The sequence below is a fragment of the Cupressus sempervirens genome, chromosome 4, assembly GCF_028749045.1.
Source record: "Cupressus sempervirens isolate cs-2001-9-10 chromosome 4, ASM2874904v1, whole genome shotgun sequence".
In the NCBI taxonomy this organism is placed as follows: Eukaryota; Viridiplantae; Streptophyta; class Pinopsida; order Cupressales; family Cupressaceae; genus Cupressus; species Cupressus sempervirens.
In genome coordinates this window covers 715,870,127-715,894,187 of record NC_143121.1, presented here as the reverse complement: position 1 = coordinate 715,894,187, position 24,061 = coordinate 715,870,127, and the positions used below count along the sequence as shown (strand labels likewise).

Sequence of the window (24,061 nt, the reverse complement as noted above, 5' to 3'; positions counted from 1 at the left end):
ATTGGTAATTTAAAAAGATATTGTATTAAAAATTTAGTAATAATTTTTTTTTACTTATTAAAAAATAAAAATATATAAATAATAATAAGATATTTTACACAACATTACAATAGCTAATGCTAGCTTATAACACAATTCATTGTTAGAGTAAATAATTGTAACAAATTATTAAATTATAATTTTAAAGATAGTTTTATAGTCTTATAAATCATTCAAAAATCTTTTTTTATGATCATGACACTATTGGTGATTAAACTCATAATTTTCCTACAAGTAAGTAAATTTAATTTTACTTTTTCTTTTTACAATATTTTATTCTCAATATCTATTGACAAGTTATTAAAATTACTCATTTTACTAATCTATTTCCTTCTATATTTGTCGTAATAGGCAAGACTCATGCTCTAACAGAGCTCTTGTTATTATTAAGCATTTGGGTCAAAATGTTTTATCCATAATTAAAATACAGCCGGCCGTTGTACAGCCGGCCGTTGTAAGGTCCCTGTCAAAACCGACGAGAAACCGCGGACGACGTAAAAAAGCAAAGAATTCGAAATTAAAGAGCGGTTTGTTTAAGGGAAAAACAGAAACAAATAAAACGACGGAGCTCCGATCTGCAAAAAAAAAAAAGCCGAAGGCAGGGGAAGAGTGAATGCAAAGCAATTTAAAAAAATGAGCGGGGCGAGCTTGTGCAATCTGCTCGCAGAATTAGGGTTTGAAGACTACGAGCAGCTCGATCCCGATTCTTTCGAATGGCCATTTCAATACGAAGAAGCGCAGCCCATCCTTCACTGGCTCTGCTCCAATCTCCGCCGTTCTAACGTGCTTTCCCCTCCCGAGGTTGCCCAGTGAGTTCACTTCATTTCTTTTCCTCAATTTCACTTCGTTTGTTCATCGAGTACGTAGGTTTGTTGATTTTGAAAATACGTGGGATCCTTTACTATTGTTTCGGATTATAATTGCAAGTATATCAGCGATTTGTTCATTTCTGTGTTTTAATTTGAAACATATGCTGGAATTTTCATCGACATTGTTACGTGTTTAATGCCTGATTTTGTTAGCATGAAGTTATGTTATTTGTGACCAATTCAATCTCAGGTGTTGCATTATGGTCTCTATCTTTCAATTAATTTCAAGAAGCATATTCTTTACAGTTAGTTTAAAAAAGTTTGTAGGGGGAGTATTTTAGATTTTTTTAAAGCTATAGAAGAAGAGAGCAGAGGCTGACGAAGCACCTATATTTTAAGGCGACTGCTTCTATTGTGGCATCACCCTGACTGAGTTAATGATCTTTTCGATGGTTGTTAGCAGAAATTCTAGGTAAATGCCCTAAACTTTGTTATTTTAGGCATGTCTTCTGGTGTTTATTCTACTATAATGTAAGACAATTTAACATGTCCATGCCCTTCTCCTTAACCTGTATGCCACATTTTCCAGGAAATCATGGTCGTAACACTACATTCCACATTAATATAAAGAAGGTATTGTGCCCACCTATAATTGAAACTAGTCCGTCTGACATTCTAGGGAGAAGCTTGAGGAAGGAGTAAGGGGTCGACAGCGAATGACCTCCATAGTATTATAAGAATTCTTATACACCACCTTACCATGAAGAATGTTAGAAAAGGCCAAAATGGTGCAAGACAAACCGAGAGTACCTTGTGTTGTAGAGATAAGGATGATATGGGTGCTAGGTGGTTGAAAAATGCCATTGATGGCTGCCCAATGAATCACCACCGTGAAGATGCTGATGAGTAAGAAGATAGGAGCCATGACAATAGAGGCTAAACTAAATTGAACATAAGGAAAGGTCAATAAAATCAAAGTAAAACAAACATAAGTGGCAAAAAACTTGAGGTGGCAAGGAACTAAAGAATTTTGAGTACCAAAACCATTACGATTCCAATTGAAATTGCTTCAAGAGATTCACAACAAGCCCAAAAATGTGCCAAACCATTGCGTTTCCAATAGAAATTGCCAATGCATGCTCCTTATCAATCTTGGGATAATGTTCTAACTACTTTAGATGCAAAGGAAATTGCCACAATATACTCTTAACTAACAATTAGAAGAACCAATTAGAAAAGGAAGCTTGATAGCAAGGAAAGGGAGGGTGATGGTGCCAAGGAAACCATGAAAAGCAAGGAAATTGTTGAAACAAAGGGAAGTAGGAAAGGGCAAAATCCATGAAGGAAAAATCCAAAGCCACTCAAGATGACAAAAAGATGGATCCTAGAAGAGGTGGGAGGCCATCTTCTTCCTTATCCTCATTAGCACTTTATTAAAAAATACTAAATATTTTCTTATAATCAATACAATTGCCCTAAAGAGTTAAGGACTAGAAACCTTTCTTACGACTTTGATTTGCTAAGAAATTGGAAACATGATTTCCTTCTCCCTCTCTTTTAGTGTGAATAAGGTTGAAGTTCACAAACTTTAGAAGAAAAGTCCAAGGCTCTTTAGTAAGATTATGGAGTCTCCAATGGGAAATATTTCGACCTTGAGGGCTATTGATGATAATGTTTGAGTTCCCTTCCACAATTAAATTGCATACATGATTTTTAACTCCAAGTTTGAGACCTGTTACCAATGCTTCTACTTCCTAAGTATTGCTGGTGTTCCTTTTTAATTTCTGAGAAGAGCTTTTCCCCTTGAAATACTTAGGTTTTGTAAGAATAGATACCTTCATTTTATTGGCGTCTGTAAGTTTGAAATGGCCATTTGAATATAACTTTAAGAGGAAGCTACAACCACCTCCTCCAGTAATCTTGATTCTTTCCCTACTATTAGAGATTTTGTTGTTTCTTTCTAGCTAAATGTTCCATCCAATCATGGGCAATGCTAAATACTAGAGATCTTGGAGAGTCTTGAGTGTGCTCGGGCATTATCAGTACTCAAAATGATCTTTGTAAGAAACTCCAATAACCCTTTCTTAGATTGAAACTAAAAAGTAGTTCCAAATATCTATTGAAAACATTTAGTGAAGGATCCATTGATCACTTTCCTATGTTTAGCTAGACAAAGGGTGCATTTCCTCTATTTCTACCTTGTATGTGTTGATGCAGTGCAAGGCAAGAGAATCCCCAAAGGAGATGTCGTAGCCCCCAACAAATAACCACACAATGGAAACACGATAACAATGCAAGGATCTAATACCAAATCACAACTCTTTATTCATAAAATAACTGTTACATGCAATGTGCCGGGTTGTAAGACCTTCCCGGTTATAGCCAAATACATTAGCAATTATAATAACAGTTATACAAGATCCCTCAAGATCCAACCTAAACACTAGCTAGTGCAAATCCACACTCTGATAGAAACCTCCAAGGAAGATCCAATTGGTACTCGCAAGCCCACCAAGCAATCTCCTTGTTTCTAAGATGCAATCACTAGTTCTTCTCCAACGTTATCCAAGATCCAAGTGTAAACTGCCTCACATTTGGTGCTTTGTCTGTTAGAGTAAATAATTAATTAATTATTAATTATTTATTTTATTTACTTAAGCTTACTTAGGTTAATGCATGTAGTGATGAGTTGTTGACAACATCGGAGTTTGTTCCCTTCTAGCATGTTCCACCTTTGTGTGGAAGTGTGCTTAGTTGTCAACCTTATCTTCTACCACCTTCCAGCTTGTTCTACAAGCTTCCATGAGGCCTTTATATTCGGGCTCTCTCATTGTATCTCGTAACTCACAATGCATTTTTATTGTAAATACAATTTCATTATTTTGCATAATTTCTCTCTCATGTCTGTTTAGGGTTTTCCCAAGCTCCACCTCTTCCTTCTTGGTTTCCCTTCGACAGGTTATTTTGCATGTAGGTGATCTTGGCGACTGCGGAGTTGGATTTCATCAACTCCTACATGGTATTAGAGCCTACTTGTTGCTGCTTCGTTGAAGGTTTTTTGAAGCCGCGATTCGGAGACACAAATCCTAGTTTGTTTGTGCATTTTTTTTCAATCAGGGGGAAGAGTGATTTTTCAGAGCACATTGGGCCCAAACGGACGTTGCCATTGGATCCGGAAGGCTGTTTGCAGTTAGAATTCATATAAAACTTGTTGATTTTGGAGACAGGGCTCCAGGAGGCAAAATTTTTTTAGTCGCAGGCTCTTTCGTATGGATCGTACGAATGCGCAGAGCCGAAAAAATATTTTTTAAAAACAAAGTGAGCCGCCGCCGCCGCACCACCGCAGGGCCACCACAGCGCCACTCGCGTGCAGCCCGCAGCAGCTACAGCTGGCAGCGCCACCTCAGGACCGTCGTAGCCTGTCCTCAGCTCTCCGCAGGCGGCGCCCCTAGTTCTTCCGCCTCCGCTAGTGTTTTTTTTCTCTCGCGCTGCTCGTCTGCAACTCTTTCGGCACTTGCGCTCCGCTTGCCCACTCAGCGCCACCCTCCTGCGTGGCAAATTGTTACTCGCCAGTCTCTTGCCCAGTCTGCGCCTGTAGGGACAGTCAACAGCCGTGGTGGAATTTTCTGCGCCCAGTCAGTACATTGTGCGTGTGACACATGGCATGGGTGCCACCTGGCACTTTGCCACATGGCCCTTGCCACGTCAGCTGTACTTGCCACACGGCTTTCTTTTTTGTGGTGACGACTGTCTAGCCGTCAAATTTAGGCTTGCTGTATGTTGACGTCATCATGACGTCAGCACTGCATCACCACCAGCACCTCTCTAGGGTCTATTTTGACCTGCCTTTGGTTTTTTGGCCATAACTTGAGCATATGAAGGTATTTTTCCGATCCGAAAGAAGCGCCGAAAAACTAGTTCTGAGACGGAGACATTGGTGCAGGTATTTTTAGGTTTTGATGCAGTTTTGTTGCCTGTTTTTTCAGTTGAAATCTGAAGATGTGTTTTTGACTCCGGCTTGCATATCTTTTGCGTCCCATGTCAGTTTTTTGAAAACGTTATATTTTTGGAAAGCTGGTTTTGTCACCTTTTTAAAAATGTGGTCATTTTCTTTAGATTTTGGCCCATGCTCTTTCTATCATGTTTTTGGCATTTTTGCTATATGGTGGATATCTTGGGTGTTTTAGGTCCGAGGATTGTTTTCCTGGCATGGTTTTTTTTGTTTTAGGCTATACTTTCTTTTGTGTCAGCTTTTTCTTTGTTCTGATCATTGTAGACATCATTTGTAAGCTCTTTTGTAAACGCACTGAGATAAAGTGTCACTTTTTAATTTCGGGTTCATGAATGTTGTTTTTGAGTCAGTTGTACTTGCACTATTTTTATAAAGCACCACGGGGAGGATAGTTGTTTGCTGTTTTAGGCCTTCTTCCTTTTGTTTTCCCATGCAGCATCATTGTGACCATGTCCTTATAGGTGTTTGTACCTCTTCCTGTCTCGTTGTTCTTGGTTTGTCTGCAGGAGATTTTTGGCCTACCTTCTCAGTTGCTTGTCATCTCATCCCGTCTGCATTAAGGGGGGTTATGCTGTTGTTCTAATGCGTCCTTGGTTTGATGGTTCGATAGTGTGAACTATGTATTTAGTGGTTGATCCTATATACGAGGCAATTGCAGTGGCTGGCTACCTATGCATTTCGGTGAGATGAATCATCTACCATATAGACATGCTCGGTTCGTGCCTTCTTCCATGGAGGTTCTTCAGATCAGCAGTTTTCTTTCTGATGGTAGATTTTGCGGCTTCTTCAAGCTTTAGTGATGCTCTTCATGATCACTCCTTGTTCCTTTTTTAGGGGACATTCCCCTAGTTGGAGGCTTCTTTAGTTCTTCACTAGGTTTTTACCTCTTTTTGGGGGAGGGTTTTTCCCACGTGGTTTTCTCTCTTTCCCCGTTTTTAGAGGTTGCATCTTTTTGCATTGTACATGGGTACCTAACATGGCCTCGTTGCTGGGACCCATTCTTTTCATCTTAGTTTTGTGAGCTTAAGGCATTCCTCTAAGTTGTACTTAAGGGAGGGTGTTAGAGTAAATAATTAATTATTTATTCTATTTACTTAAGCATTACTTAGGTTAATGCATGTAGTGATGAGTTGTTGACAACACGGGAGTTTGTTCCCTTCTAGCATGTTCCACCTTTGTGTAGAAGTGTGCTTAGTTGTCAACCTTATCTTCTACCACCTTCTAGCTTGTTCTACAAGCTTCCATGAGGCCTTTATATTCGGGCTCTCTCATTGTATCTCATAACTCACAACGCATTCTTATTGTAAATACAATTTCATTGTTTTGCATAATTTCTCTCTCATGTTTGTTTAGGGTTTTTTCAAGCTCCACCTCTTCCTTCTTGGTTTCCCTTCGACAGGTTATTTTGCATGTAGGTGATCTTGGCGACTGCTTAGTTGGATTTCATCAACTCCTACATTGTCCACACACTTAAGAAAACTCGATCCTCTGCTTCCTCCTTCTCTCCAAGCTTTTACTAAAAAGAGATCACACCTTGAAGCTTGATTAGAAATGCTCATATGCCTTGCTTAAATAGGCACTTACCACCCAAGATGTTACAAACACAACCAATGTGAGATAAAAGGTAAATGCAACTACCTTCAACAAATATTTAATTCCCACCCAAATACAACTAAGCACCACCATGTGGCCCAACAAATATTAAATGCATGCTTTAAGAAAATTTTCACAAACTTTTAGAATTCCACCTACATACCTCGATAAATGGAATGACAAACATTTTAATTTATTTTTCATTATACGCCACCTATGCACTTCGAAAAATAGAAATTCCTTCTTTTCTTCTTTTTCCCTCTTAAATTTTTTTTTTGTCACTTTCTCTCTCCTCCAATTTTTATAAAAATATTCCTTACATAATATGCTCCTGCATCAGAGTCCCCAAGTAGATAAAAAAAGTGTACCCCACACTTTGACACCAAAAGAAAGATCTACAACCATCTTCATCTTCATTAAAGGTTTCCACTTTATTAGGGACAAGAAAACCAATTTGCACATCAACGACATCTGCATCCATATGTCAAACACTAGAATCTCAACCATCCAATCAGCATGCTCACTCCCAGGAACAAATTGAACATAATGCTTCATCAGAAAACCCTCATCCACATTAGCAACTATTGAATCCACACTAGCAACAACAAACTCCACATCGACAACAATATGTAGATCTCCATCAACACATTCCAAACTCTCAACAACAACAATCTCATTGCTCACAGAAAGATGCTGTGCAACATACAAGTCACCACCAACAACAACCGGATCATCCATGGCCGAGTGCTCTGCAATCTCCATGTCGGACTCAACCAATTGATCATGAAAACCAATCTCCATCCCAACATCAACAAGGTTAGGAATATCCTCAGCAACAACCTCAAGTTGCTCTATAGGTTCTGTATCAGACTTCACAAGTTGATCAACAAAACCAACCTCTTCCACCTCGGCCTTGCGATGACATCTTCTCTCTCGAACAAGTCTTCCTACCGGTCAACCAACTCTCTTTCGGATCGATAGACTCTAACTCCAATAGCATATAACTTCCTTCTTTGGTTCCTCAACTCTTTTAGAAAAAACAGCATCCACAATAGCATCCACCCGAGCTATTGTCTCATTAATCCTCCTCTCCACTATATTACAGAGACTCACAATCATCCTAGGGTTCAATCCTTTCAGAGCCATCTTCCAAGATCTTCACAAACCCTTTGCAACAAATCACCAATAAATCAATCTTCTCGAACAAGATCAACCTTCCGTCTTTGCAACCATAGATCCATCTGCATGTCCTCCCAAGGTCTTGGTGCAAACTGCCTCAACTTCGGCGATCTGTCTACACACTTAGGAACAACCTTCGCTCTAATACCACTTGATGCAATGGAAGGTAGGAGAATCCCCAAAGGAGATGTCCTAGTCCCCAACAAATAACCACACAATGGAAATGCAATAGAAATGCAAGATCTGATACCAAATTACAACTCTTTATTCATAAAATAACTGTTACATGCAATGTGCTGGGCCGTAAGGCCTTCCCGGTTATGGCCAAATACATTAGCAATTATGATAACAGTTATACGAGATCCCTCAAGATCCAACCCAAACACTAGCTAGTCCAGATCCACACTCTAGTAGAAACCTCCAAGGAAGATCCAACTGGTACTCGCAAGCCCACCAAGCAATCGCCTTGTTTCTAAACCGCAACCACTAGCTCTTCTCCAACGTTATCTAAGATCCAAGTGTAAACTGCCTCACATTCAGTGCTTTGTCCACACACTCAGGAAAACTCGATCCTCTGCTTCCTCCTCTCTAAGCTTCTACTAAGAAGAGATCACACCTTGAAGCTTAATTAGAAATGCTCATATGCCTTGCTTAAATAGGCACTTACCATCCAAGATGTTACAAACTCAACCAATGTGGGATAAAGGGTAAATACAACTACCTTCAACAAATATTTAATTCTCACCCAAATACAACTAAGCACCACCATGTGGCCCAACAAATATTAAATGCATGATTTAAGGAAATTTTCACAAACTTATAGAATTCCACTTACGCACCTCGATAAATGGAATGACAACCATTTTTATTTTTTTTTCTATTTACGCCACCTATGTACCTCGAAAATAGAAATTCCTTCTTTTCTCCTTTTTCCCTTTTAAAATTTTTTTCTCTAATTTTTGTCACTTTCTCTCTCCATTTTTTTTTCCGACACAGCATGCTCCTACATCATGTGTTCACCCTCAATCCCCACTTGTTGCCAAGGATGGATGTATCATTGTATTGCTATGTTACCCTAAGTTTCCGGGACGGGGGGACAAGGAAACGAGTTTTCGGGACTTTTTTTTTGGTTGAAATAGGGGACAGCAGGGGACGGCTATATATATATATATATTCACGAATTTCATAATTACACATCATTGTTACATTCATCATAGCAACATAGTTTAAAATTACCAATTTCATTCATCAAATCAGCATAGAACATAGCATCAAATCGAATCATCATCTAAGAATTGGAACATAGGATGACATCAAATGAGAGAATCAATCTGCCATATATTAGACTTTAGAGCCCTTTCTTGTGGGTTTTGGAGGAAAACCAAATTTGTTGTGCCAAATCTCCCTAGACGTGTAGCAGCCATCTTGTTTGGGCAGTAATCAGCTATAACAATTTATTTCTGGGCAATTATTGCTGCTATCAGAGCATTATCAAAGCTGAAAACAATCTGAGTATTCCTCAACCCAGCAACAGTCATTTCCAGGTCTGCATTATGAATATCAAATAGAAGTCTGATTTACAATCATTTTTCAGGTCTGGTTTGTTGAACAAAAGTTGAAGTTTTAATTTTCAGTCATAGTTGGATGCTAAGTTTGTAATGGCTTCCAAAAAAAAATATTTCAACATGGGTTATATTAACATATTTTATTATTTTAATGTGGTGCCAGCGAATGGGCAAAAAATCACCATTTATTAATTTTTTTAAAAATTGAATTTTATTTTAAAAATGGAAACTTCAAGCAGTCCCCAGGACGGATGGGAAACAACTACGGAGTCCTAGGGACGGTCAACACCATCTGGAAACGCGTTGACTATTTTCGAAGTTTCGGGGACGGGTTTCCGATTTTCTTGCTTGGGTGGGGATGGCTTGGAAACGTTTCCGGCCGTCCCCAAGTCCCCGAAACGAGGACAGTTTCCGAAACTCAAGGCTTAAGGCTGGAAATGCGTTTTCGGGTAACATAGTTGTATTGTGATATTACTATCTGGATTCAACTGTGTAGTTTTTGTGTCAAACTCACTGGCCCATGTTTCATAAGCAATGGTTCACATGAGCCCATCTGTCATGAGAATGAATGGAATACTTAACACTCATTGGATGTAGGTGATGCTCATAGAGGTGAAGCACCAAGACTTCTTGGGAGATCACCCATCCCAATACTACAACTTGAGTACGCTTCACTACATACTTCCCTCCATGGTTAAACCCGCACTACTTGCAACCCCATTTGCAAGTAGAAAACTCCAAAGTTAAGTGCACTAGAGTTGGAGTAGTACTGGGATGGGTGACCTCCTAGGAAGTCCTGGTGCTTCACCTCTGTGAGATTCACCTAGATCCAATGAGTGTTAAAGTGTTCCATTTATTTTCATGAGAGATGGGTTCATGTGAACTACTACTCATGAAACATGTGTCAATGAGTTTGACTCAAAAACTACATAGTTGAATCCTAATAGCAATAATGCAATTTGACTTGCTGTGGAAAATACCTCCTTATTGATTGATGTATTATCGAAAGTAGGATTGCCATAGTGAAGCTTGTTTCTAAACCAATAATTATCCCATGACGAAGCAATGTTATCATTTTGCTATGAAACCCAATCTGGAGACGTCCTTAAGATTGGGGTTAACTTAGAGGGTAGAATAATATAGTTAGTTTTATTATTATTGTGATTCTAACATTTATTTTTGTAGGTATTACTTGTCCCTAACTAACCCTATTAGTGGGGACATTACAAGTTCCTATGAAATAATAATGAATAACCAACACTTCCATTTCGCATGAAACATATCGATTAACTAACTTAACCAATCAACTCAACTTTGCATGAGGTCTCAACAGCTATAAGGAATATTTCATAAGTAAGCAAAAATAGAGATGTAACTAAAAGATTTGATGATGAACAAATCCATAGAGCTTGGATATCTTGCATGCAAATAACTTGTTACAAGGAAGAAAGAAAAACAGAGAGAGAAGCGTTTTCTCAACAAATAAGAAAATTGTATTTGCTTTTGCAAAACAAAATGAATGAAGTTACAACTGATCAATCATTATGAAGGAGAGCGAAAACCTAAAAGGTAAATGACATTTAATAATTACTAATTAATTATTAAATGGAAATGCAAGGTGCATAAAGTGAAATCCCAAGAAGGGAGAAAAGATAATTTAATAAATGAAATGAAATTAACCTTTTTCTCTAACACCACCCCTTGAGCAACAATGCAGAAAGAGCAAGGAAACTACAATGCAATGTGGAAAGCAAACTTGGGTCCCGACAACAAGGCTTGATGAGGTACCCAATTACAATCAAATCTATATGAAACAAAGAAATAGAGAAAACCACATGGGGAAAACCCTACTCCAAAAAGTGATGGAAAGAATGTTCCAGAAGATAAGAACAAAAAGACGATCGTGAAGAACACCACTGAAGCATGAAGCTGCAAACATTGTCAAATTGTTGATCTGAAGAACCTCCACTGTATAGATCATGACTAGGTAGAGAAGACTAAGTCTAAAGAGCTGATCAATCAAAGATGGAAGGTATCTTCATGGCCTCCACAAATAGGAATGAAAAAATGTCTATATGGTAAATGATCCATCTCACCGAAATGCATAGGTATCTAGCCACTGCAATCGCCTAGCACATAGGATCAAATATTGAATACATAGCTCACTCCATCAAACCAAGAAAGCAATAGAACCAATATAACCCCCCTATAATGCTAAGAGGTAAGACATGAACATTGAAACTAAATGCAATATCTCTTGCAGAAAGAAGAACTAGGAACATCGAGAGTGCAAAAGAAGTACAAATAGCTATAATGGCACGTGTCATTGACACATCACGAGGCTAATGTCCTGGAAGGAACACTCACTTGACAAAGGAAGATAGCAAATATGGCCAACATGAAACCCTCCAAGGTACTTTATAATGTAGTGCGAATACAACAAAATGTTAAGTTTTATGGATCTTTGATAGATAAAACTGTTACTATAAATATGAGAACAATAGAATTCTTACTTGGATTACTGTTGAGCAGTTTTGTTCTTCAAATACTTGATGATCTTTGAGGGCCATGTGCAGAATCTACTTCTTTGTATATTGCTAATGAAGTGAGACGAATACTTGATGCCCTTGCAAAATTAGATAATATAGAGAAGTGCTGATAATAATCCTAATGCAGATTGCTGAGACAAGATGCCGTTTATAGATGTTGTAATACAACAATCTGATGCTTGTATATATACCATAGCGAAGGGTCATGACCCCCATAGAGTCATGGCTCTATGTGGCCTATGGCCATGTAGAGTCATGCCTCTACAATGGCATGAACGACCGCTGTTTAATACAAACTAACCTTAACACAAGGTAGTCAGTGATTACTATGTTTACTTGCAATGATAAGTATATTATGATCTCCGTTGATGTATAATCAGTTGATATTCTCTCAGCTGATAATGTCATTAATTTAATTTCAAACAATATACATATACATATATGTATATGTATATATATGTGTGTGTGTGTGTGTATAAATCTGTCAATCTTTTCCATACAATATAATGGAAACATAAACACAGAGATATTTATAAATAAACATAATGAACATTTATTTGGAAACATAAACAAAGATTAGTATATCAGATAAAAATCATTTACTTCTACTGATGCAAAAATATTAACACTCCTTCTTTAGCAAGGGAGAAGTAATACGCCATTTGGATTTCAGTATAAAATACCTGATTGCATTATTCGATCTTCACACAAAGAAACAATTATAGGTCAGATAACAAAAATCATCAAGTTATGAACATTATCATAATGTACATCATAAACTCTAATTGTTTGAAACAACATCTAGAGTAAACATAATGGAAATGTTATTTATGATCTCTAATTGCTCGAAGCAATGTCTAGAGATGTCCATAGTAATAACATGAAAGTTTGTTACTCATGATCTCTAATCACTCGAAGCAATGTCTAGAGATGTCCATGACAATAACATGGGTTCGTTATCAATGATCTCTAATTGGTCGAGGCAATGTCTAGAGATGTCCATGATAACAGGCCTATCATTTACAAGATCGTCACCTTGTAAACAGTTACCTTCTGAATAAATATGTCAATGAAAGATCGTCACCTTTCATTACATATCGGATGTGACTAAACAACAATAGAAGCATAAACATACATGAATTTAAAATTTTAATTCAATATTCAATATTACAAATCAATCATACCAAGTTTTTCTATGAAGTATTTCAACTTCACTTTAGCAAGAGCTTTGGTAAAGATATCAGCTATTTACTCATTAGTATAGATGTACTTAAGTTGAATGATTCCTCGATTCACCATATCTCGAATGTAGTGGAAAGGAATTTCAATATGTTTGGAGCAATTATGGAAAAGTGGATTTGTTGAAAGCTTGATGTAACTTTGGTTGTCACAATGAATCATTGTGGGTTTCAAAGGTCTCTTGAACAAATCTGGTAGCAACTTCCGTAGCCATATCGCCTCTCTAGCACCCAAGGAAGATGCAATGTATTCTGCTTCGGTGGAACTTAATGCCATTGAAGTCTGTTTTCTGCTGGACTAGGAAACCATACCAGATCCTAGACTGAAGCAATATCCAGAAGTACTCTTATGTTTAGTAGGACCGCCTACCCAATCGAAATCTAAATATCCATGAAGTTAGATGTTGATTTTGTCATATTTGATTCCCATTCCAATAGTACCCTTTAGATATCTCAAAATATATTTAGTTGCATGTAGATATATCTTCTTTGGTGCACACATAAACTGACTCAAAGTGTGAGTAGCATAGCATATGTTAGGACAAGTATTAACTAAATACATTAAAGATCCAATAATTTGCCTGTAGTAAGTAGAATCTATAGGTTCTGATTTGATCATATTATCTTTCAACTTGTTTAGGTTTACTTCCATAGAAATAGCCGCTGGTTTACATTCCGTCATTCCAAAATTTGTTAAAATGTTGACTGTATATTTTCCTTGATTTAGAAGAATGTAGTTATCTTGTTGCTAGGCTTCTAAGCCAAGAAAGTAGTGGAGTAGACCTAAGTCGTTCATTTCAAACTCTGCTGTGAGTTCTTGTTTGCATTTATTTATGAGATGTTCATTACCTGTTATCAACAAATCACCAACATATAACACAAGAATAATCATGTCATCACCATTTGTTTTGAAGTATAAGTTGGGATCAGCTTCATTTTTGGAATATCCTAACTTCATTATTTAGTTGTCTATCCTTTCATACCATGATCTAGGAGCCTGTTTGAGACCATAAAGTGCTTTCTTTAATTTACAAACATGAGTTCTACTGTCATGAGTATTGAAACCTTCTGGTTGCTCGATGTAGACTTCTTCTTCAATCTTGCCATTAAGGAATCCTGTCTTGACATCCATATGATAAACCTTCCGTCACTTGGATGCTGCAATAGCCAAGATGGTTCTGACTGAAGTATATCTAGCAATTGGAGCAAATGTTTCTTTATAATCAATGCATTCTTTCTGTGAGAAACCCTGTGCTACAAACTTGACTTTGTATTTTTCAATGCTATCATCAAATGCATGTTTAATCTTAAATAGCCATTTGGAAGAAACAACTGATTTGTTTTAGGTCTTGGTACAATATCTCATACATCATTTTTTAATGTAGAGTTATATTTTTCAATCATTGCTTCTTTCCAAGACTAATTTGAAAGCGCTTCTTTAACACTAGAAGGTTTCGTTTTTATAAGTTCAATTAACAATGCAACATAACACGATTGATTTCTTGTTCTTTTGCTCTCTCGCATCACTTCATTAGGCTCAACATGATTTTCTTCTATCATTTTCCTAGCCCAAAGTGGCCTCTTTTTATTATTGATATTTTCAGAATTTTCATGATTAGACATAGTGGTAGAGGAAGGTTCAAAATCATTCTCCCTCTCAATTTCTGTTTGTTGATTTTCATCTACTTCAGGAATAGATTCAGTAATAGATTCATCACTGTTTTTGGAAATATTAAAGGCAGTATCTTCTTCAAATTTCACATCTTTGCTAATCGCAATTGTTCTTTTACCTGGAATGAAGACCCTCTATCCTTTTATTGTTTTACTATATCCAATAAATATTCCCTTCTTCCCGAAAGGTTCTAGTTTTGTTCTTTTCTCTTTAGGTATGTGAATATAAACTGGACATCCAAATATTCTTAGATGACTTAGATCAAGTTTAGTGCCAATGAATGCTTCTTCTGGAGTGGTGTTCTCTAAAACTGAGTGTGGACATCTGTTTTGAATGTAGACTGTAGTGTTAGATGATTTGGCCCAGAAAGAAGTATGAAGGTTTTGATCGTGCATCATTGCTCTAGCCGATTCAACAATTGATCTGTTTTTACATTCCGCAATTCCATTCTGTTGAGAATTATAAGGTACAGAAAACTCCCTCTCAATCGCAACAACAATGCAGAAATTCTTAAAAATATCAGAGATATATTCACCTCCAGTGTTTGATCTTAGAGTTTTTATTTTATATCCTAACTGATTTTCAACTAAGGCTTTGAACTCTTTGAATTTTGCTAAGACTTCAGTTGATTTCTTTTGTTTCAAAAAATAGATCCAGGTTCTTCTAGAGTAATCATCAATAAAAATTACATATAAGAAACACCCATTAAGAGAAGGTACAAACATAGGACTGCAAAGATTAGTATGGATTAGTTCAAGAATTTATTAAAATTTGCGAACACTTTTAAGAAAAGATAGCTTAGTATTTCTGCCTAAGGCACATCCTTTGCAAATACTTAAATGATCATTCTTTTTAGGCTAGGTAGACCTTTTACAATTTTTCCTATGGATGATAATGCACAGTAGTGAAGGTGACCTAGCCTCCTATGGCAAATTTCAGTGGAATTTGTAGTTTCATGACTAAGAGCTTGTTTTTGATTATTACAAAGTTTATAAAGACTTCCATCTCTAAATCTGATGGAAATTGCTTTCTTGAAATTAGAGTTCTTGGGCCAAGATAGAACTTTGTTCTCTTGGAATGTGATTCTGAGCCCTTGATCAACAAGGCTAGAAATGGAGACAAGGTTTCTCTTTATACTTGGTACGTATAAAACATTTTTGAGTTGTAGAGTAATTCCTGAATTTAGGTCAATTGAATAGGAACCAATTGTTTTAATAGGATGAGTAGAGTTATCTCCAATAGTAACTTCTTCTGAAGCTTGATTTGTGAAGGTTTCAAATTTGTCTTTAAAACCTGTGATGTGACGAGATGCTCCGCTGCCTATGATCTAAGTATTGTGATTAGAGTTTAATTGACTTAAAAGGGCTAAGTAAAAAACATGGTTTTCTCTTTCTTCTTTCTCTTCACCCTCTTCTTTGATTTCTGCTAAGGCTGCTTGAATTCTCTTCTTTTCAGGACAAAATTTATGGGGGTGACCAATTTTGTCACATTTAAAACATCTAACTTTTGACCAATCATGTTGCTTGTAAGATTTGTTAGATTCCTTTTTGTTGTATTTGAATTTTCTCTTCTTATTTGATTTTACATGAAGTGCTTAAATTTCTCCCTCTTGATTTGTGCTTAGTCCTCTTGAAACTAATCTAGATTCTTCTTGAGTGCATTCGTTTTTTAATACATCAAATTTTAGAAGTTCGGGTCGAGAGCTTAAACTTCGAATAAATGTTTCCCATGATAGTGGAAGACCTGTCAGTGCTATCATGTGAAGTTCTTTGTCATCAACTCAACTTTCCATTGTTGCAAGTTGATCTTTTAGTTCAGAAATTCTTAGAAAGTATGAGGTGATAGATTCTCCATTTTTCATCTTTACGTATAGAAGATCTTGTTTTAGAGTTAATAATCTACTAGTATTGTTGATTTCAAATGTATCTCGAATTGTGGAGAACATCTCAAATGCAGTCTTGAAACTAGATATGGGTGGTAGGATATGATCTTTCACAGAATCGATAATGATTTTTATTGCTTTGTTATTATGTCTTTTCCATGTAACTTTCTCCGGTCTATTTTCAGGCATAGACATGTTTGTTTCGATATATCTTCTAATTCCATTTCCCTTAATATTATAATTACTCTAATTTTCAATGATGAGAAATTAGATGCCCACTCAAGCCTCTCTTCTAGTCTCACATGATTCACCATTTTAATTTTGAAATTTATTTTCTTTTAGAAATTCAATGAATTTAGATTTTAATTCTACGTAATAGTTTTTCTTATTATAATGGCTTTAATGCCATGTTAAGTTTTATGGATCTTTGATAGATAAAACTGTTACTATAAATATGAGAACAATAGAATTCTTACTTGGATTACTGTTAAGCAGTTTTGTTCTTCAAATACTGATGATCTTTGAGACCCGTGTGTAGAATCTATTTCTTTGTATATTGCTGATGACGTGAGATGAATACTTGATGCCCCTGCAAATTAGATAATATAGAGAAGTGCTGATAATAATCTGAATGCAGATCACTGAGACAAGATGCTGTTTATAGATGTTGTAATACAGTGTTCTGATGCTTTTATATATACCACAGCGAAGGGTCATAACCCCCATAGAGTTATGGCTCTACGTGGCCTTTGGCCACATAGAATCATGCCTCTACGATGGCATAGACAACCGCTGTTTAATACAAACTAACCTTAACACAAGGTAGTCGGTGATTACTGTGTTTACTTGCAATGATAAGTATATTATGATCTCTGCTGATGTATAATCAATTGATATTCTCTCAGCCGATAATGTCATTAATTTAATTTCAAACAACGCACACACACACACACACACACATATATGTATGTATAAATCTGTCAATCTTTTCCATACAATATAATGGAAACATAAACACAGATATATGTATAAATAAACATAATGAACATTTATCTAGAAACATAAATACAGATTAGTATATCAGATAAACATCATTTACTTCCACTGATGCTAAAACATTAACACAAAACACAAAGATGTGCAAGATCCCAAAATGCAATAGAGTGGCACTTTATTTCAATGCGTTTGCAAAAATATTACAAAAGGATGTCAACAGCGATCGAAAGAGACATAAGGTTGATACAATAAATAGTATAACCCATAAAAATTCATCTGAGACAACAAAATCAATCCCCAGACTTGAAACAACCAAGATATCCATCAAAATGCAGAAAAAATAAAAATTGAATGGAATGTGCCTTTTGCAGAATCTGGAAAATAGAATGTCAGAAGATATGCCTCCCAGAGTGCAAAATAGAACTTTTGACTTTGACAGCCAAAATAGGCCACCAAACAACACCAAAAATCCAAATAAATTTCAAAAATCCAAATAAGCTACACCATCGCAACAGGCTCAGAATTAGCTTTCTTGCGCTTCTTTTGGATCGGAAAACAGAGTTCGGACGAGCAAGTTATGGCCAAAAAATCACATGTAGATCCAAAAAAAAGTGTTGCAAAAGCAAAATAAACTGCTGCCTTTGGATCCGTGTTGGAAGACACCAAAAAAACGTGCATACCAGTACCGGAAATTGCTCTGGGAAGCATGTCAGCTTTGCACCAAAATTGTATCGATTTGTGTGCAGAAGCACAAAATTGTTGCCTCGAAAAATGTGCCAATATCTCAATTTTCAGAAAATATCGATTTGTGTGCCAAAATTCAGAAAATTGACACCTCGAGAAACGTGCCAAAAAATTCTCGATTTTTAAAACAAAAAATCTCGTGTTACCATGTAAGATTTGAAGATGAACAAATCCACAGACCTTGGATATCCTGCATGCAAATAACCTTATACAAGGAAGAAAGAAAAGGAGAGAGCAGGGTTTTCTCATCAAACAAGAAAATTGTATTTGCTTGTGCAAAACAAAATGAATGAAATTACAACTGATCAATCCTTACGAAGGAGATCGAAAACCTAAAAGGAAAACCCAAAAGGTAAAAGATATTTAATAATTACTAATTAATTATTAAATGGAAATGCAAGGTGCATAAAGTGAAATCTTAAGAAGGGAGAAAAAGTTAATTTAACAAATGAAATTAAATTAATCTTTTTCTCTCACAGTAACAAGGTCAAACAACATAGAAATAGAGAAGGCAGGTCACATGAGGGTCAACAAGATACCAAAAAAGAAAAAGAAAAACTAAGGAGAACATAGAGAAAAACCACCAGAATTATATATATATATATATATATATATATAAACCAACCCAAATATAAGAAAAGAAACAAAAGACGAGAAATAATAAAAACTTAGAAAGACTAAATATGTTTAAATCCTGAAACAAAGTAAGAGAGGACAAACAATGATAAAAATAAAATAAGCAAACAAAATAAAACATATATAAAAGCAAGATCTTATTTTTTAATGTACCACAGTATATAAAGTAAATTATTTAAGTAAACTTAATACACACAACTATTTAATTCTACCAACCCTTGATTTGAATAAGTTTTTGAAATCCTGATAACATTACTTCAATTGCAGTTTCAAAGTTTTTAAGCTTTCTATCGAAAATATCTGTATGACAATCAAAGCTCTAAGCTCTCTATCCTATACAAAGTGCGACAGTCTTTCCTAAAACTGAAACAACTATACCCAAGTTCCTATGCTCTAACCTTATGTTTTCAAAGTGAAAAGCACTCTTTTAGGAACATAACTTGTTCAATAGACAAAGAAAAGTCCAATCATTTGGAGCTCATTTCAGTGACAACCTCCAAATACAAGACAACATCCATGTTGAACCATGGGTTAGAGAGAAGGAACATATTGTTCCTTGCAGCAATGTTGTTCTCTCTCCTCCTATTGGGGACTAGATAAATCAACCACATTGAGGTTTGACATTCCAAAAGCTAGACTCCTTGAGGAACCTTGAAGTTTGACCTTCTACAATTTGGATTACTTGAGCAAAGAGATAGAAAATGATCATCACTCATGTCTTTAGGCCCCTCTTTCTCTCAGAGGAGTCGATTTTGGCATTGAACTTTGTGCTACAATCCACTGAGAATCTCCAATCATTCCCATGAACTTAACTTGGGACTAGCAAAGGTTCTTCTATTTGGCTTGAGGCTCATAAACATTACTCAATGAAATTAAATACTTATTAATGACTCCTCTTATCAAGAATGTCAACCAAGACTTTGAGGAGTAGATCTCTTGACAGTTCTAGATAATAGCTAATCATTCCGAAGAGATCCTAACTGTCTTGGTTGTAATTCCTCATTTCTTGAGGAAGAGAGGAAAGTCATGGGTGACTTGCATCTTTTTGAGCTCAGATTCAAGTAAGACTATGTTTGGATATTTTTCTTAAATAGTCCACAACGTAGTTGTCCCTTGGATGGGGAGTTTAATCCTCTAATTGGGTAGGATTTTCTTGGACCAACCTTCGATCTTTTAGTGTCTTACAACATATCTTCCTATTGAGGTTGGCGCTTTGCAATGAAATCCCCAAGGGTCGCTGTTTCTTAGGCTACATACTTATTCAACCTTTTTGGTTTGCTACTTATAAAATCTACTTTTTCTTCTCTGAGTATTTGTGGAAGTGTCATTTTCCATTGCGTTCGTACTTAAAGCTTGATTCTTCTAGTATTCCTTGATTCCCATCCTTGTTTTGTTCCATCTCTATGGTCAGCTTGTTGGGGAGCTTCCTTGCCCCTTCTTTCCCTGGGATTGAGGCTTCTCAAGCATTCCTTCCTTCTTTAACCCTTTTTTGAATTTGAATTGAGTTTTGTCGACTAATTACTTGTTCTCTAGGTTATTAACCATTTCCTCGATGCCCTTACTGCCTTTTGCTTCTGTGTTTTTGTTCCTTACTTCTACAACTTCTTAGGCTTCATTAAACTGTGATGATCTCTGTCATTCTATCTTTGTTCTCGTCTTTATAGACCTTTTTGCTTCGTAGGGGAGTCTGAAACAAGGTGATTTGATACATTTCTGCTACATCTGAGGGACACGCTTTCTTAGTCTAATTTTTTTTCCCATTCAAAGTCCATGCTTTTAAGCACAGATCTTGGCATATGCAGGAAAGCCTTTGCCACGGTATAGCCTTGATATATCAGTCGCTGCTTCGATAGATTTTGCAATCATCTTGAAGGCATAAGGTGACCAAAATTCTTGAGGAAGAGCATTCACGTGAATCCAGAGAGTTGCTGTTGGAGTTTACTTTCTAGAGGTGGCATCCACATGCTATTTTTTCATAAAAAGACTTGTGTTTTGAAAGTAGATGGCACTCCAGCAAAGAGACTATCCTTATTTCATTCATCGAGAAACATGGCCATAGAGTATCCTCTGGCAAAGGACCAGAGTGCACATTCCCTTTTGTTTGCTAATTCCAAAGCGTCCAGGATTGCAACTCTTCCAATGAGTTGGGTTCTGAGAAATCTATACGGTCAAACTTGTACATATGTAGGTAGATACATTTTTAAAGAATTCTAGTTATTCTAAATTAACGGTAGGAGAATCCTATGAGGATGGCATGTATGGATTCAAAGATTCACCGGATTGATCCATTTTCCTTTTACTTTGTGCTGCCAACACTGCATCTTTTTTCTCTAGAGTGGCATAGTTCGATCAATCCATCTTATGTTTGAAAGAACAAGGTGGGGCATGGGAAACCCCTTGGTGTCATTGAGGGAGAACCAATAACTAAGACCATTTAGAAATTCCCTTAGAAATGAAAACCTCATGAAACCCAAGAGAGCATGTCATGATTCCTCTATCCCAACCATTCTCCACCTCCATTCCGTACATCTTGAGACCCTATTACTATGTTTTAGTTACTTCTCATTTAATCACAATGTTTTCATTATTCCTAAATTTGTGATGTTTAAATAGAAGAAGATTGAACAAATGTTGACACATATTTCCAATTTTTTCCCAATGTCACTCGAGCTCATCGAGTCTTTGAAAGTAGTGTGTGCGCATGACAACATGGAGATTTGGGCTGTATATAACTGCTTTAGCAGATGGTCCAATTTTGTATTTTTCCTGTTGTGAAATTCAAATATGCATATTTTGTATTGTATTTTTGACAAATAGGAAAAAGTGCCTTGTCATTATATTAGATTACTTCCTCTTAGTAAATGATTTATGACAGTTATCTGAATAATATTTACCCATACTTCCTAAAATCAATTTCTGGGGAATTGGAATAGAACACTAGCAAACAGAGGAGATATTACCTTCCACAATTAGGTCATGGAAAGTGGAAAAAATCCAGTTTAAAATCTCATCTAATAGCATTATTGATCTGCTCTTGTAAATTCTGCAAATGTTTGGATTTAATTTATTGTGTGTTTTAAATTCCTCACATTTCTTATACTTGGTAACTTCCATGGGCTCATTCAGGTCCACATTTTTTTGTAATTTCCCGAGTAACCATTTTTATATCAAAGTTGCGGTTTTTTTGAGATAATTGTAGATTGTGCCATCGTACCAAAATATGCTAAAGTAGTTGTAGAGGTGTTGATTATGGGATCACTTTGTACCATTGCAGTATTCAAATATGTCAAGGCTTTTGGTTAATTCACGTTTTCTGGGTTTTACATGGGGTTCTGGTCACTTTACGTGTTTAGTGTTGGACAGTTGGAAACAAAGTGCAGGCAGCTCTTTTGTTTATTATTTCTTGATTCTTTGAAACATGAAAAAGATTTGGATGTATTAATTGAGTACCCTTTCCTGAGACCATCTAAGTTAATTTCATTTGGAACCAATAGTTTACAGAGGGTTGAAGAGAGTTGGCACTTTATTATAATAAAATTGAGATTATAGTAGAAACTGTGTGTCGAAGTCTCATAGCATTTCTTTTCTAGTTTTGTACTTTTTTTAGTTTTACGAATATAATCCTTTATTATTGGAGCTGTGTTTAAGGCCTTATAGGTTTCTTCTTTGCTATTATGGAGAATGCCTTTTCTTAAGACCAAATGGGGATTATAGCTTACCCAATGATGGTTGTTGCAGTTGACATAGGATTGAGAATTTTTATTTAATTATTATAGGAATTTTATTACATTTGCTTTTGACGACCTTTCTACATGTCAAACCATTTTCATGCCTAAAACCCTTCTCATATTCAAATCCAACAATATTTTACAGGTATGAAGAACTTCTGGCTGAAGGAAAGTTGTTGGAGGTATTTCCTGCCCTGTATTTGTCAATGATAAAATATTAAAAAGAGTAAAGTAAGTTCAAATTTATCATTTTAATATTTTTGGGTATCTCGAGAGATTTACTCTGTTTGGGTAGATGCCTGTTTATTATAATATTTTATATATTTACAGCTATTTCCTAGCTCCATATTTTCAATGCAAGTTTTATGTTTTGCATAAGATGCAAGGAAAACAATGTATTAAAAAAAAAGAGGCCCAAAAAATCTACATCCCTCCATCTGCTTCCTGTTAAATTTCTAACCAGAATATCATAAAATATAGAAAAGATAGCTAAAAATACAATGACCAGATTGACACAAGAATTTATCCTGGTGAAAAACCCAGCCACACAAAAACAGTCCTTTTATTAAGTAATCATGAATGTCTGAATGCACACACTCTCTAACTTATTCAACCACATGCACTTGAGGAACAATACTCAATGCTCTCTCTCCAATATTTATTGACTGATTGAACAATGGAGAAACTTCACACTTAATCCTCCAGAATATGCGAAGGATGCCAAATACGGCCGAGATACACTGGAAACTATAAACAATAATAATATTCCCCACATATGATAATTGCAAACTTAAACAGCAACACACGATCATGACCGGAGAATGCTTGTAGTGAACATACACAAAAGAACAACATTCTGATAAAGATGGAATTCATGATGATCATCAATCACTGATATCAGACCACAATTAAATGGCAACATTGCAAAGAAAATGTAAACATTGGCAGATAAAGTGAATCACAATGATGTCGTAAAACAAGAATGGAGGCCACATTGAATAGATGACAGTTACCCTGACTGTGCCGTTTCATAAGTTGAAGACTCAGTCTTCCTCAATGCATCGTGGCTCTTAAATATGAGTGACGCTACTAATGAAATGTTCACCTCAACAACCATGTATACACGTTGCATAAAGCTGAGCGACATACAAAACTGAAGATGCTGCATAGTCTTAGCCATGTACACATTACTGGTCACGGTACAAAGCATTATCCACGTACATAACATATATGATTTGGTGCCTTCATGTTATTGGCTGCAAATTTGGCAATCCTAATTTTGGCCCTTGATCTTGGATCAATGTTGGCCCTTTATTGTAATGGAACATCTATTGTAATGGCCAAGGCCTTCTCATTTGTAAGGGTGAGAAAGTTAGACAGTAGTAGGAAAGATGGAAGAGTAAATTAGGCTAGCTAAGG

General features: G+C 36.2%; 1 protein-coding gene across 1 annotated transcript in view; it reads left to right on the top strand.

Moving 5' to 3' along the window:
• Positions 1 to 450: 450 nt before the first annotated feature.
• AUG3 (HAUS augmin-like complex subunit) overlaps positions 451 to 24,061 on the top strand; it is a 254,323-nt gene continuing 230,712 nt past the window's right edge. The window contains exons 1-2 of the mRNA XM_089826625.1: positions 451 to 848; positions 22,788 to 22,824. Coding sequence (XP_089682751.1) covers positions 673 to 848; positions 22,788 to 22,824 — 213 coding nt within the window. The 5' untranslated portion in view covers positions 451 to 672. The remainder of the gene's footprint in view (positions 849 to 22,787; positions 22,825 to 24,061) is intronic.